Below are 14,525 nucleotides of genomic sequence, written 5' to 3'. Positions count from 1 at the left end.
AGCCTCCAGGGCTGCCCGGTTGCTGTGGGGCTGGGGTGGAGAGACTGGAGGGAGGCTTTGGTGGCTGACCTGGGAAATGTTGAATCTCTTTCCGGTCTCCTTCCTCTCTGCTCCCTGAGCAGCACCTCCAAGCACCTCCAAGGTGAGGGAGTTACAGGCTTTCGCTTCCCTGTGGGCTGTGCTGAGCCTGCCGGCAGTGGGGTGCTGAGCAATCTGAGGCCAAGGGCAGCAGAGTTGAGGCACTGGCAAGATTGAGGGGATGGGGCTACCTCAACTCCAGCTACTTGTCTCTGGGCCAGGAAGAATGAATTCTGCATCTCTTGGGGAAAGGGGAGGTAGCCCTATACGGGAGAGGTGTCCCGGCACGTTAGTCTTTTGAGACTCAGTGTCCTTAACTTTTATGGAATAAGGGGAGGGGGTAGCTGCTCTCTGTTGGTCTATGATTCTGTCCTGTGCCTCAGTATCTCTGCCCATGCTGGCAGCAAAGGCAAAGGGGGTGAGGGTGGGTTGAGGCAACAGGAGGTAAGAGGAGGCTGTGCCATGGCTCAGTAGCTAAAGTCACTCGTGCCTGACAGCTTGAGCTCCGTCTCCAGGACCTGAACGGCGAGAAGAGATGACATCCCTAAGTTGTCCTTGGGCCCCTACATGCACACTGTGACAGATGCATGCCCACAACATACACTCTGACATAATAAATACAGAAATAATACAATAAAGGAAGCGTAGGCAAGAGCACAGATGGGTGCAGCTGGGGCCCAGGCCGGTCCCTTCCAGGCATCATGAGGTTCAGGTGCAGTGAGGGACCAGCTGTCCAGGTGTGCCTGAGAGCATCCTTATTTTAGCCTCGAATGTCCTTCACTGGGGGAGCCCGAGATGATTGGGCGTCCTAAGCATGGCACTTGGGTGAACACACGCCTCTACCTTTGCTCCTTGGAGTCCTCAGGTAAAGCAAAGGTGATAAGAGATGGGAAACTGGGGGCGAGATGAGGTGGGAGGTATCGGCCTGGGAACCAGCCCACCACAAGCATCAGGTCATGTGCACACCCAGCCTCCCTCCGCCTGGCCAGCTGTGCTCCACACGCTACCTGCCCTGCTGGCCTGGCCCAGCAGCAGCTGAGGCGACTTTTCCCTGGGTCTGTTGACACTTGAGTCCCAGAACAGAAATGATTTTCTCGTCTTAATGAGCAAACAATCGGGCGCACGACTCTCTCGCTGGACTCCTGCTGTGGTGATTGCAGAAGCGCGCGCTCCCTCACCCTTGCTTCCTCTCTGTTCCTCGCAGGTCTCTAGGCCCTTGCCTCCAAGGATCCACGGTGGACAGGTAGGTGAGGAAAGGGCATTGTTCTTGAAGGTTCTGCTAGGCCTGGTGCTCGGGAGGCTCTGAGGCAGGAGGTTGTCGCTTCCATGGCCCTTTTGTGGAGAGTGTCCGTGGACAGTAGTAACTTTTGTGGGCCTGGGTCGTGGCAGAATGGGAACTCCCGCTGGCTCCCTCTGCACAGAGGCCTGAAGCTGTCTGGGGAAAAGAACCTGGTGGTGCCCTGCTGGGGTAGAAAGCCTCAGGGTCCTGCCATGGTAAGATTCTCTCTGAAAGGTTCCCAGTGTCAGGAGCTGACTCCTTTGCAAGGCCACCCAGTCCTGTGGTTCACGGCCGTCCTCCGTATTTCCCCTCACTCTTCTCCTCCTTCCCTTCCTCTTCTTTAGTTTTGAGGCAAAATATATGTATATATATATCTCACTATATAGCCCTGACTGGTCTGGAATTTTCTATGTAAATCAGGCTGGCCTTGAACTCACAGAGATCTGCCTGCCTCTGCCTCCAGAGTGCTGGGATTAAAAGCATTTGCTACCATGGTCCAGCTTTTCTTTTCTTTTCCTTTTCTAATAGTTTGGGGCGGGAAGTGGAATCAAACCCAGGGTGTGCTAGGCAATTAATTACTCTACTGGCTGAGCTGTGCCCCAGTCCCCAGTTTTTATTATTTGAAGATAAGATTTTACTACATAGCCCAGGCTGTTATTTAAATCATGTAAATCCCCCTGCTTCACACTCCCAAGTGTCAGGAACATAGGCACAAACCATTACACCAGGCACCCACTTTTTCTCCTGGTCTTGGTGGTTCCCACAATCCCCTGGGAAGAGCCTCCTTCACACCCCTTTGAGTCTTTGGAATCCTTGCATTCCATTTGTCTTAGAGTCTTCCCTCAGTCCTGGACTGGGCTGTGTTTCCTCCTTGAACCTCTCGCATCACTAGATGCCAATCTTTATTCACAGCCCCCATTGACCGTGTCCCATTTCAGGCCGCCAGTTATGCTGGCCTGGGTGGTACAGAGGCTGAGTGACTGGCCCTGCTCTCAGGGGCCCGGTATGTTCATCTGTGCTCTTCACAGCCCTGTAAGAGGTCGGCTCCCCTGGAATATAAGAGCATCAGCATGTTTAAGTTGCTGCTGTTCTACCCCTTGGTCAACTGATCCATTCCATGACCTTATCACCGTCTTGAGTCCCGCCCCCAAGTACCCATGATCCTTGACCCCAAATGAGCATGTCTCCTGGTCAGCTGGACTGTGACTTTGCCTTTTGTCATCAGACCCCATGGATGCTGTCCCTTCGAGGGGAGCTGGTGGCTTCTCTGGAAGACGCCAGCTTGATGGGATTAGATGTGGACATTGGTGCCACCACGGTCACCGTCCAAAGCCCACGACAAGAACTTCTTCAGAGACAAGAGGTCAGTGGTGGACAGCGGCCAGCCTGGGCTTGAGGGGGTCCCTATAGCCTGGCACCCCAGGAACACTTTCTCATCCTGCCAATTCACTTGTCCACCTGTGAGACTGGACAGATTTAGGCAGGCGGCTTCGAAAATTGGGCCCCATTAGCGTAAAGTGCTCTGCTCGGCAGATGAGGGGCTCCGGCAATCATGTATTCAGCGCGTCCTGATCATGGTGGCAGGATCATAATTACCATCTCTTTAAATAGCCCAAAGTTGCCGTGTAAGAGAAGACGGCTCACATGACATTTGCTCCGAGCTTGCTTCCTGCTAAAAATATCCTGGCTAAATAATATTTCCTGGTTGTGCTGGAGCAACAGGCCCTGGCCGGGGCCCTGACTCTTGGGGCTTTGTTCAGAGATGAGAAGAAAGGGTGGAGTAGAGAGGGTAGGCCCTTAAGGAGGGAGCATGCCTCTAGAAAGAACAGTGGCCACAGGGGGGACCTTCCTGCTTCCCCAGGTATGGAACACTTCCTTGGAGCTCCTGCCACTCTGGCTGGTGAGCGGTTCCTATGCCTACTCCCTCAAGGCTGCGTGCCCACTGGGTAAGATCCAGAAGTGCCCCTGATGCCCATCGTTGATTTTACACTATCTGTCTGTACCTCCTGTTTTCTCCCTTCTACCAAACACCTTGTCCTCACTGCCCCATTCTGCCGCCTCTCTTCTTAGCAGAGTGTGAAGTGTGACTATGGATGTGGGAGCGGTCTGAGCGGAGTGTGAAGTGTGACTATGGACCTGGGAGCAGTCTGAATGGCATGTGGTGTGACTATGGACGTGGGAGCAGTCTGAGTGGAGTGTGAAGTGTGACTGTGGACGTGGGAGCAGTCTGAGTGGAGTGTGAAGTGTGACTATGGACGTGGGAGCAGTCTGAGTGGAGTGTGAAGTGTTACTGTGGACCTGGGAGCAGTCTGAGTGGAGTGTTAAGTGTGACTGTGGACCTGGGAGCAGTCTGAATGGCATGTGGTGTGACTATGGACGTGGAAACAGTCCGAGCGGCGTGTCAAGTGCGACTGTGAACAGTGCTATCTACTGAGGGTTGCAGATCTGGGATCTGAGAACTTCTGGGGGTCCCAGGCAGCCTCTAGGGACTCTGAGGACAGAAATGGAAAAGGGTCTGTGGTCATATTCTGCAAGACTTTGAGGTGATACCCTCCCTTCCCATGCACCTCTTCACTGTGAGGAGGCCAGGAATCTGGATGCATTTGATGACCTCCAGGAATCTGAATTCTAAAGCTCTCACTATGCGAAGTTAGATGGATTGAAGGCTTTGTCCTGTGAGGGCAGGTGAGAGATGAGGAACACTGCAGGTTTGATGAGAATTTTATCATGAAGTAAGTCTCAGAATGAGAACTCTGGGGAGTCCAACAGCCTTGATGTCCTTGCCAAATCCATACACTCCCGCCCTGTTGGTACTGTTTGAAATATCTTTATTTGGAGGCAAATGCTTTTTCATTTAGCAACTGCAGAGCCGGCTCGGAACACCCCATGAGAGAGCTGGCACAACAAAATTCTTGCTAAAGTGTAAACACCTGGTGCGAGCTGCCCCTACCTGCAGCTTGCCATGGGAGGGGGACCAGGCAGGGCCATGAACTGCACTCTTGGCCTTTGCCAGCCTGCTCCTGGCACCTGCTTTTCCAGCGACCTTCTCGAATGGCAGTATCCTCTGAGAGCTAGACAGGGTGGCCCTTTTATCTTTCTTTCTCTCTTTCTCTCTTTCTTTCTCTTCCTTCCTTTTTTCCTTCCTCCTTTCCTCCCTCTCTCTCTCCCTCCCTCCCTTCCTTCTTTTCTTGGGACATCAAGTTCCAGTGTCAAAATAAACTGAATTTTGTGTGGTCTGGCCTCAGGTGTGGCTCTGGCTAAGGCCCTGCCTCCCTGTAGCTTGTGTTCTGAGTTGTGTTTCCTTCTGGTTCCAGTGTCATCCCAGCCAGGGTCAGAGGTCTCAGTTTACATCCCCAAGCAGAGACTGGGTCTGGTTAGGAGAGGACTCCGTGTGGAAGAGTCCCTGAGCCCCAGGTTCCTGCGGGTGCACCAGTCCAACACCTTCACGGTGACCGAGGACAGAGACTTTGTGGTCGTCAGCATCCCAGCCGGGCTGCTACTCCCGGACCAGGTCAGCATCCTGGTGTTATTGCCTTGATTCTTCCTCAGAGACCTCTTTCTTGGGCTACTGGTTGAGCCCGAAGTCAGAAATTTAGAAAGCAGGTCTCTGGGGGCTGGCTGGGGGTTGGCCTCACCATTAATGTCCTAGAGGCTTAATTTTGTTTAGGAGGTGGCCCCAGCAGGGACAGTCAGGGGACATGGGATGTATCTTGTCACATAGAACCAATGCCTTGCTGTCCCACAGCCATGCCCAGATGCCAGAGAATCCCCAGGGACACAAGCGTTCTACAGGGTGGACCTGAGCCTGGCCTTTGCGGAGATGGTCTCCCCAGTACACTGGAGAGTGGAGAACTTTTTCCAGTGTGTGGGTAAGTGAGGAGCGCTGAAAGCATGCCTGCTGGTGACAGACTCATGCCACCCGTGGTCTCGTTCCCTGCTCTGGTTTCATTCTCCTTTTGCAGTATTCATTCTCTGGACCGAGAGCTCCCACATCTGAGCAACTTAGTGATTCTGTCAAGTAGGCTGCTGGCACTGGAGAGGCCTAGGTCCTGAATGGCGAAAAGGGAGACAGAGGCGGGAGTGCATCGGCTTCCCAGCTCAGCCTCGACTGCTCGACTGTGTGTGTGTGGTGTGCATGTGTATATGTGTGTGTGTGTGCATGTGTATGTGTGTGTGTGTGCATGTGTGTATGTGTGTGTGCATGTGTATGTGCACATGGATTTGGGAGCCAAAGGTTAATGTCCAGTGTGTCTACCTTACTCATTCAACAGTCTCTCACTGGCCCTCGAGCCTACCTCGACAGCTACTCTGACCAGCTAGCAAGCATCAAGGATCCTCCTGCCTTTGTCTCCTGACTACTAGGATTACAGGTGCACCAGGCTTTAAGAACATTTAGGTCTTTTGTTTTTGTTTGCTTGTATTTTTCAATTTTATGTGCCTAAGTGTTTTTCCTGCATGTTTTCCCCTGGTTCACAGGGAGGTGCTCTGGAACTGGAGTCATAGACAGTTGTGAGCTACCATGTGGTGCTGGGAATTGAACCCGGGTCCTCTGGAAGAGCAGTTAGTGAGTGCTTTTAACCATTGAGCCATCTCTCCGGCTCCACGGCCTTTTTATTTTTATTTATTTTTTTTCAAACAAGGGATTTAGATATCTGATCTCAGATCATTCTTATTCTGGTGTGGTAAACGCCTTACTGATTAATATTTATTTTTATTTTTTAACTAATTAATTAATTAATTAATTTTGTGTGTGTGTGGTTTTTTTGTTTTTTTTTTTTTTTTTGAGACAGGGTTCCTCTGTATAACAGCCCTGGCTGTCCTAGAACTCTCTCTGTAGACCAGGCTGGCTTTGAACTCACGGAGATCTACCTGTCTCTGCCTCCCAAGTGCTGGGATTAAAGGAATGCACTGCCACTGCCCGGTTTGTTTCTAATTTTGAGACCAGGTCTTAGTGTTTAGCCTTGGTGTTAAATTCCCTCAGCCTCCTAGGTGCTTGGTTTGCAGACACGTATCACTTCTCTGAACATTGCCTCAGGTTTTGTTTTGTTTTGTTTAAGACAATCAGAGACTCATTTAGCCCAGGTTAGCCTTGAACTCACTACACAGTCAAAGATCTCGTTGAATTTCTGGTCCTTCTGCCTCCAGGCCTCAAAAGTTACAGGCATTGGCCACTATGGTGAGTTTATGAAGTACTGGGATCAGCCCAGGCTTCCTGTTCTAGGCAACCACTCTGCCCACTGAGCTTCATCCCTAGTTCCCACTCGGCTTTTTTTTTTTTTTTTTCAATCTGGAGCCTAAGGATCCCAGAGCCTGTCACAGAGCTACATTAAAAGGTGGTGATGCAGAGAGAACCTGATACAGGATGTCTCACTTCCATTTAAGTGTGTCCCACCATCTCTGTGTGGGCTTCAGTGCCTCAGGTCGGTCGGTACCTCAAACTGCTTGGCAGACTGCTTGCACAAGCCTCTGCATTGTGTCCTTCATCTGAGCAAGCTGCCCTGTAAACACCGTGCGAGCTCCCGCGCACGTGCACGCGCGAGGGATGCCGCCACCCTGTCTTGAAGGGGCTTTCAGTGAATGCCGGACGACCAGACAACCTGGTATTCACACATGCAAAACCACCAGGAGCAAAACCCATTCAGATCCAGCACGAGGAAATACACATAATTCACAAATGATGTCAATCACTTTCATCTCAGGACTTCCTAACTGTCCTCAATAGAAGACAGACGGGAAGGAGATTGAACTCAGATGTTAATAGTGCAAGAATGCCCCGTTACCAGGATATGATGTCTCGGTGCTGCATAAAAATGTAATTATATTCAGAACTATATTTAAAGATTAAAAGGGGGACTGCCTACCACATCTAGCCCCAAACTCCGAAACAAAGACAAAGGCGGGATGGGCTGGGGGGGTGGGGCGTGAGGACGGGGTCGAGTGCTAACCGGCTGCTAAAAATGGAAATATTTCTCGAAAGTTTTTACATGTTTCGGCTGCTTTTGTTTTAGCAGTTTCCTGCAGCACTGATATTGATTTTGGAAGGGGCGGGGGTTGGAACTCTACCCGGCCAGGATTCAGCAGGCACTTGCGATGGGAGAGAGAGCTGGGAGGGAGCCGAGGCCACCGGATGGGGTCTCTCCAGCAGCCTGTAAGGGGAGATAGGAGATGTCTCTGGAGCCGTGTGGAGGGCAGGTGGACCCAGTGGGAGGTGCCAGAGATGAGATGGACTTTGTTCTAACCTCGGAAGGGTAGGTAGGTTGTTCACAGGGAAATAATGAATAAAATACAAAAATAGCAACAGCAATAAAAACATTTTAGGAGGATTTTTTTCCCTCCCTCCCTGGGAAGATTTACACGGGGAAAGAATGTTCCCTTTCTGGTTTTATTAATTTCATATCAGCAGCCGGAATGAGTCTCTCCTCTCCCTGGTCCCCAGTGCACCTCCTCTGTACCTCCTTGCAGCTTCCAGAGCTCTCAGTTCTTTTTATAGTCTCCGCTCTCCGCTCCTGCCTTTCCCTGCAGTCTAGAAACCTGGGTGGAGATCGGGGCTGCGGCTCACACAGCTTTCCTTCAGCCTTTGCTTTAGCAACCGCTTTCTTATAAGTGCCGGTTAGACCCGATTTTTACCAGGAATTTTTACAAAACGTCTTTCCTCTGTCAATCCGTGACTCGTGAGTCAGACTCTGAATGGGTCGCCCACGTTCCTGCAGTTCTGGGACTTTCTTTTAGACTTTGGTTCGTTTCAGTTTTTGCGGGTGGGTGTTTTGCCCGCACATGTGTCTGTATACCATGTTTATGCCTGGTGCCCTCTGAGTCAGAAGAGGGCATCAGCTCTCCATGAATTAGAGTTACAGGTGGTAGTGACAGACCATGTGGGTGCTGGAAACCGAACCCAGGTTCCACTGAAAGAGCAACAGGTGCTCTTAGCCACACCAAACCTTCTCTTCAGTCTCAAGTTACAGATTTTTTAAAATCTCCCTCTCCCTTACAAATTGAAAATCAAACCCAAAGGGTGTTCAAGAGCATCCTAACAGTTTCAGGTGGCAGCTTCTGAGAACAATGGAGCAAGCGGGGTGCCCACTCCTGAAAAGAAAGTCAATGACAGTGGAGGTGTGGCCATGGCAGTGGGTGGGGCTATGGCAGTGGAGGTGTGACCATGGTAGTGCGGGTGTGGTTGTGGCAGTGGAGGTGTGACCATGGCAGTGCGGGTGTGGTTGTGGCAGTGAAGTGTGGCCATGGAAGTGGAGGTGTGGCCATGGAAGTGAGGGGTGCCTTCATCTTCCAAAGACTGGGTGAAGGCTGGCAAAACGGCTCAGCAGGTAAAGGTGCTTGTTGCCCAGCCTGCTAGCCTGAGTTCGATCTCCAGGACCCACGTGGCAAAAGGGAATAAGTGACCTCTGACCTTTACATGTGCTGTGTGGCACGTGTAGTTTCCCTGTGAAAAACATCTTGAGACGTGAGTGAGAAGACCTGGGTGAAGTGCTGGTGGGGGTCAGGTAAGAAGCATACCCAATGAGGGTAAGGGCATCCAGGACCCAGGGGAAGGGGGTAAAGCCACAGTGGGGTTTAGGATAGGAAGCTGTGACAGGCAGTCCGGGCAGCAGGAGTCAGTAGACTCCCCCAAAAAAGACAGGCCTGATTTCTCTGGGGATGCATCTGAGAGGGTTCTGCCTTGTAAGGAGGTAGACCATGGTGGCCCAGTCTGTCCAGCTTCTGTGTGAAGCTGATGATAGGAAGCGTTCTCTGAGACCTGGGCATGGTGCCTAGTGCCTGTGATTGCAGAGCTTGGGGGGCTGAACAGGAGGAAGGATGGGTTCAAGAACAGCCTAGGCTACTTATGGAAAGCTTGTCTCAGACATAACCACACAAAATCCCTACAAAACCTCACCATTTTAACCACCTTACAGCCTGCCCCCAAGAATGCTAAATGGTTGTGCCGGACCTGTGGATTAGGAGTTGCTACTTAGCGTGTTGGGAGGATGCCACCGGCACCTGGTCCGCAGAGGCCAGGGATGCTGATGACCATCTTAGAATGTAAAAGATGCCCTCCCCCAACACGGGACAGTATGGTCTGGTCTAGCATATCAGCAGTGCTTGCGCTGTTTAACCTGAGAATGGTCAGGCAGGCAACACTACCCGGTTCTGATTGATTTCTGGGGTTGGACCGATCAATGTATTATACCTCAAAATAGGAGATGGCTCTCCGATGAAACCAGCTGGTAGCATTCAGGCTGGGCAGTGAATGGAGTCAGGTGATCTCTGCAGAAAACTGGATTTATGTGTTCTAAGTTCATTAGACTCTGTTCATTGAAACAGAGTCTCAAATCCAGACTGGCCAGGACCTTGCTATCTAGTCAAGGATGAACTTGAACTTATGATCCGTTTGCCAACAACTTCTGACTTGCTGGGGTTACCGGTGTGAGCCACCATACTTGGCTTATGTCATTCTGGAGGTTGAACTCAAGGACTTGTGATGTTAAGCAAGTATTCTGCCAACTTACCTGCATTTCTAGCACAGATAATTTAATTTCAAAGCTCTGTGAGATTCAGCCGTGAGGACAGCTCCTAACCCAGGGCTGGGCACTAACCACCAGGCTTCTGTTCTTTGGGGAACAGATGAATGCTTCTGTGGCAGGAAGATTTTGCTTCCCTAGGGGGTGGCTGACTTCTGCTTTCCATTTGGAAGGGTCAAGAGAAGAGTCACTTGTCTCAACAGCCACACCAGCGATTCAACCCACCCTGTCCCCTGGATGGGAGACTGTTTCAGCAGAACTGCCGCCGCCTGCTGCCTCTCCCCAGTTCCAGATCCCGCGAATGGCTGCTCAGGATGAGCCCCTTCGGCGTTTTGTGCACCAGTCGGCTAAAGAAACCACCGAGGCAAATCCACAGCCGTGTCCTCCGCGTTCTGTTCCCTACCCAAGGATCTGGTCCCCATGAGGCGGGGATGGCTTTAGTTTTGCCTAAGCCCTTTCTCTTACTACCCTTTATTCACGGATAGCTACACTTTGAGATCCCCCGGTCACATTTCTTCCTCAAATTCAGAATGTTTCCCAGGGAAGGCAGGGACCTAACATGCTTCCACCTAGGGGCAGGGCCCTTTCGTCTGTCCTGCTTGACTCGCATTGAAGAAGGCAGTGGTAGAGACAGTTGCTGTATTCACAAGGGGATCATAAACTGAGGCACGTTCCAACAGTCTGGAGATGGGGGTCCTGAAGGCAGGCCTAGAAGCCCAGCCTGAGGCCACTGCTCCCACATCCTTCTCTGGGCTGAGGTTCACAGGGTTGCTAGGGCCATATGCTTTCATTTCTGATGCTTTTTCTCTCTCTGCAGCTGGAACCAGCAGCGCCATTCATACAAACGGCTCCACTGGAAGGAGGAAGCTGGATGTCCACTGCTTCCTTTTCCACCAGTGCAAGGCAAGAGCATCATGGTCCTCAGATTCCTCCAAAAAAGGCAGATTTAATTCCACATCTCTGGGCTCCAGCTACACTCTCCTCAGAGCACAGGGATGCTTCCCAGGCCGGCCCCAGACCTTCACAGGCGGTCTTCCTGTCTCGCGCTTCCATGACCACACATTTGTCTTCAGAAGCCCCCTCTCCTCTGTGGCCTTCTTGGCGATCCGATGGGCCCCGAATGCTGCTGGATTCTGAACCATCTGTTCCCCTGACCGAAGTTCCAAGAGTCATGACGACTGAGAAGGACCCTGTACAGCCATCAGGCAGTCTCTTCCCACTGGAACAATGGTCGAGAGAGACTGTGAAATCAACAGAGTCCGTGGATCCCACCCCAAGGGATCCTGCCCACATCAGCGAGGAATTCCCACCAGTGACGAGGCCCTTCAGGAGCCGCCTCGATGAAGAGGGGTTGATTTTCTACCGTGCTCCTAGAAGGCCTCAGGAGATACTACCAATAATCAAGGCTGAGGAGCCACTGCAGAATGAACAAGATCCATCTGGAGAAGGGGTCAGAGGGTACCTGGATCTGTCAACCTCAAAACCAAGTCAGGGTACAGAAGGGCTGGGACTCATTGTCTTGCCTGGGACTGATGTCATATTCACCACCCGGAGAGCGAGACAGTCAGATGCCAGTGCCCACCTGGAGACCTCCAGTCCAGAGCTCCCCGAGAGGCACAGTGTGGGCCCAGCAGATCCTCAGACAGTACTTCCCAGGGACCCTCTGACTGCCACCTTTGAGAAGCCTGCAACCCCTTCTGAAAGTGCAGACAGGACCCTACAGCTTGAGTCAGCTCCAACATGGCCCGAGACCTGGCCACCCACACACAGCCAGCCCCCTGCCTCCACACACCCAAAGCCTTCTGGCTCCCCCAGAAAGCAGATTGCTCTGCTCCAGTGAAGCTGGAATCCCCTCCCTGGTGGTCAGGAGTCAATGGAGGCCAGGTTGGCCCCCCATCCCTGAGAGCCATCAGCTTCCTGAGCTTTAGTGCGCGCGCGTGTGTGTGGCGGTGGGGGCTCAAGAGGCCCCTGTGCTGAGTCTTTCTAGAGACATCAGCGGTGAGTCAGAGTGTCCAGGGAGGGGAGGCACAAAGGGAAGGAAGGACACAGTTTGGTATGTTCCTGCTTCCCTTCAGAAGACGGTTGCGACAGGACAGGAGCCCCTGGCCTCCCTGAGCTGGCCCAGCTGTGCTTCACAGCTCACTATTAAATCTGGGCCGGCGTCTGGGCAGTGTGCAGGCCTACAGCCAGGCCCACCCGTGTCTAGGGCTCTGGCCCCAGAGTCTCCTCTCTAGCTTTGTAACCTTGGCAGGGCACTAGCCTTTCTGAGCCTTAGTTTCCTCTTCAATGGAGGGGAAATGATACTCGTTCCTCCCCGGTGGGGTTATTGAAGGAGGTGAACAAGAATCGCATAAAGCCTTGGGTCCCGAGCCCTGCACAAGCATGCTGGAATCCCGGGGAGGGAGGATGGAGTGTCACTGCTTGGCTTGCTGTTCAGCACAAACTATGGTTTCTATGGCAGCGGCTGGTACCCTTCTGGCTTGGACAGATCCATTGACCTGCAGCGACCCAGAGCTCCCAAACTCAGTGGCCCGGGAGCCCAGCTGTGGCCTGGGCGGAACCCCACTCCGTGCTTCCCTGAGAGGGCGGTGCCTCACCCCCTCCAGACCGACTGTGGCTGGAAGTGGGGTTTGAAACGCAGCCAAGAAGAGGAGGCCGGGCGGCCGTGCCCGCCCAGAACGCGAACTAAATAAATAAATAAATAATCAGGGTTGTCTTGGCTGATAAACGGTCCCTACCTCGAAGATGACTTCTCCCCCCTGCGTGCCCCCCTCCTTCCTCTTTCTCCGGGCAGATCCATCCCAGGCAAAAGCTTAATAGCCCCATTTAAGGCTTTTCCTTTTCACCACGGAATTGAGCTGCTCCTGCCATTACGGGGTTTTCAGCTTCTCTCTGAAATCAAATTACTGACTCCATTTAATTTTTTAAAAGCTCGGATGATTTCCCTTCTTGAATCTGAACCATGACTCCAAGGCCAGCCCCCTCCCCTGCCCCCAACGAGGCGCGCCCCCTGTGGGTAACTGCTGCCCAGGGATGGTGGCCCCCATGCCAAGGCAAGTCTGACACCTACAGGGGGAAACCAATAGAAGGCAACCCTGGTCCCACATCCTGGACACACCACTGGGTGGTCTTGGCTTCTCCTGGGTCTATGTTAACTCATAGGAGCCAGGGATCCCACAATGGCAGACCTTCAGATGCCAGTGAGGTCAGTGGTCAGAGCCCAGCCTGATGCGCTGGGCTCACGGTCGTTCTGCAGACAATGCTCCCTGCCTTACCATGTGTGTTCAAGACTCCATCCCTTCACTATTCCAGATGTCTATGGAGTCAATCCTCTGTACCAGGTACCATTCCAGATGCAAGGAGGCCCTCCTGACAGGGGAAAGCCCTCTCTCTCTCTCTCTCTCTCTCTCTCTCTCTCTCTCTCTCTCTCTCTCTCTCTGTATTCTAGGGTTGGAGATGTAATAACCACATGGGGCAGCTTCAGATGTTCCCCAGTGCTCAGAAGAGAACCGAGCGAACAGCTGGGGGTGGGGCTTACATTGAGTGACAGAATGCACTAAGGAGAAGGTCAGAGGTAAACTCAGAAAGAGCCAGGGGAGCCAGCCCAGTGGCACAGGTCTCTGATCCTAGACCTCAGGATCTGAGGCCAGCATGGGGCTACAGAATGAGAGCCTGTCTCAAAAATAGTAAGCACAAACAATCCTTCCCACTGCAAAAAGAATAGAAATAGTTGGGTGAGGTCATCTAGGCTAAGTGACAGAAATGACAAGGGTGCTGAGATGGTCCGGAGGGACAAAAAGGTGACTGGACAGGGTATTTGAGCAGATGGTGAAGAAGGGAAGGAACCTGCAGGGCTTGGATGCTTAGAAGAAGACTGAGTTCCACTCTGACCTCAGTGGGCATCTATGAGGCTAGACCTTTAGGAGACAAATGGCTTTAGGTGAGGGCCTTATAAAGGTGGCCATTGCTAGGTGCTTGGTCACAGAGACAAGAGCAGCAGCCAAGAGCATGGAGAACAGGGGTTAGCTCAGGACATGCCTGCCCTACTAGAAGGAAGTGATTCCTGAGGTCCCTTGGATCCTGTGCCACTCCTGTGTTCTAACAGGCATGAGATGTGTCTGCTAAGAAACGGCGTCTGCCGGATCTTCACCCTTGTACAGTGTTGCTCCTGCGAGTCATTTTGTGCCTTACTCTGTTTCTGCCCCCGCTTACTCTTCCTCTTCTCCACTTCACGGCCACCTAGTTTTGGGACATCACAGACCAAGGCTTGAGCACACCCTGAAGTTCTGTGAATTAGCGCTCTCTCCCGAGTCCTCCATGTGTGATACCACCTGCATCCTCAGACACCAGACGAAGGAAATGGAGCTAATGGAGTCATCCAGCTCAGGGTGAGGATGTAGCTCAGTAGGTAGTGCCCGCGCCTCCCCAACAGTGCATAACTGGGCGTGGTGGTACCCCAGAGGTGGACACTCAAGGTCCTTCTAAGCTACCTGCCACATTCGAGACCAACGTGTGATAGATGAGACCGTGTCTAAATAGTAAAATCAAAGCAAGTCACTATAAATGGTTCAGCAAGTCCCAAGGCGGGAGGAGCCTAGGCATGAACTGACTCGGCTCTGGGTACCGTCTGCCATAGGCAGACTTTCCCCGCCCCT

General features: G+C 52.3%; 1 protein-coding gene across 1 annotated transcript in view; it reads left to right on the top strand.

Moving 5' to 3' along the window:
* The window catches only part of Ciroz (ciliated left-right organizer protein containing ZP-N domains), a 32,661-nt gene extending 20,081 nt beyond the window's left edge, over positions 1-12,580 (top strand). The window contains 10 exon segments of the mRNA XM_087906871.1: positions 1,283-1,321; positions 2,583-2,720; positions 3,219-3,303; positions 4,672-4,868; positions 5,103-5,226; positions 10,044-10,234; positions 10,688-11,625; positions 11,627-11,712; positions 11,715-11,761; positions 11,763-12,580. Of these exon segments, the coding sequence (XP_087762997.1) occupies positions 1,283-1,321; positions 2,583-2,720; positions 3,219-3,303; positions 4,672-4,868; positions 5,103-5,226; positions 10,044-10,234; positions 10,688-11,625; positions 11,627-11,712; positions 11,715-11,761; positions 11,763-11,798 (1,881 nt within the window). The 3' untranslated portion in view covers positions 11,799-12,580.
* Positions 12,581-14,525: the final 1,945 nt, after the last annotated feature.

Source organism: Myodes glareolus, chromosome 6 (assembly GCF_982192425.1).
Source record: "Myodes glareolus chromosome 6, mMyoGla1.1, whole genome shotgun sequence".
Classification (NCBI taxonomy): domain Eukaryota; kingdom Metazoa; phylum Chordata; class Mammalia; order Rodentia; family Cricetidae; genus Myodes; species Myodes glareolus.
This window is presented reverse-complemented; position numbering and strand designations above follow the sequence as displayed.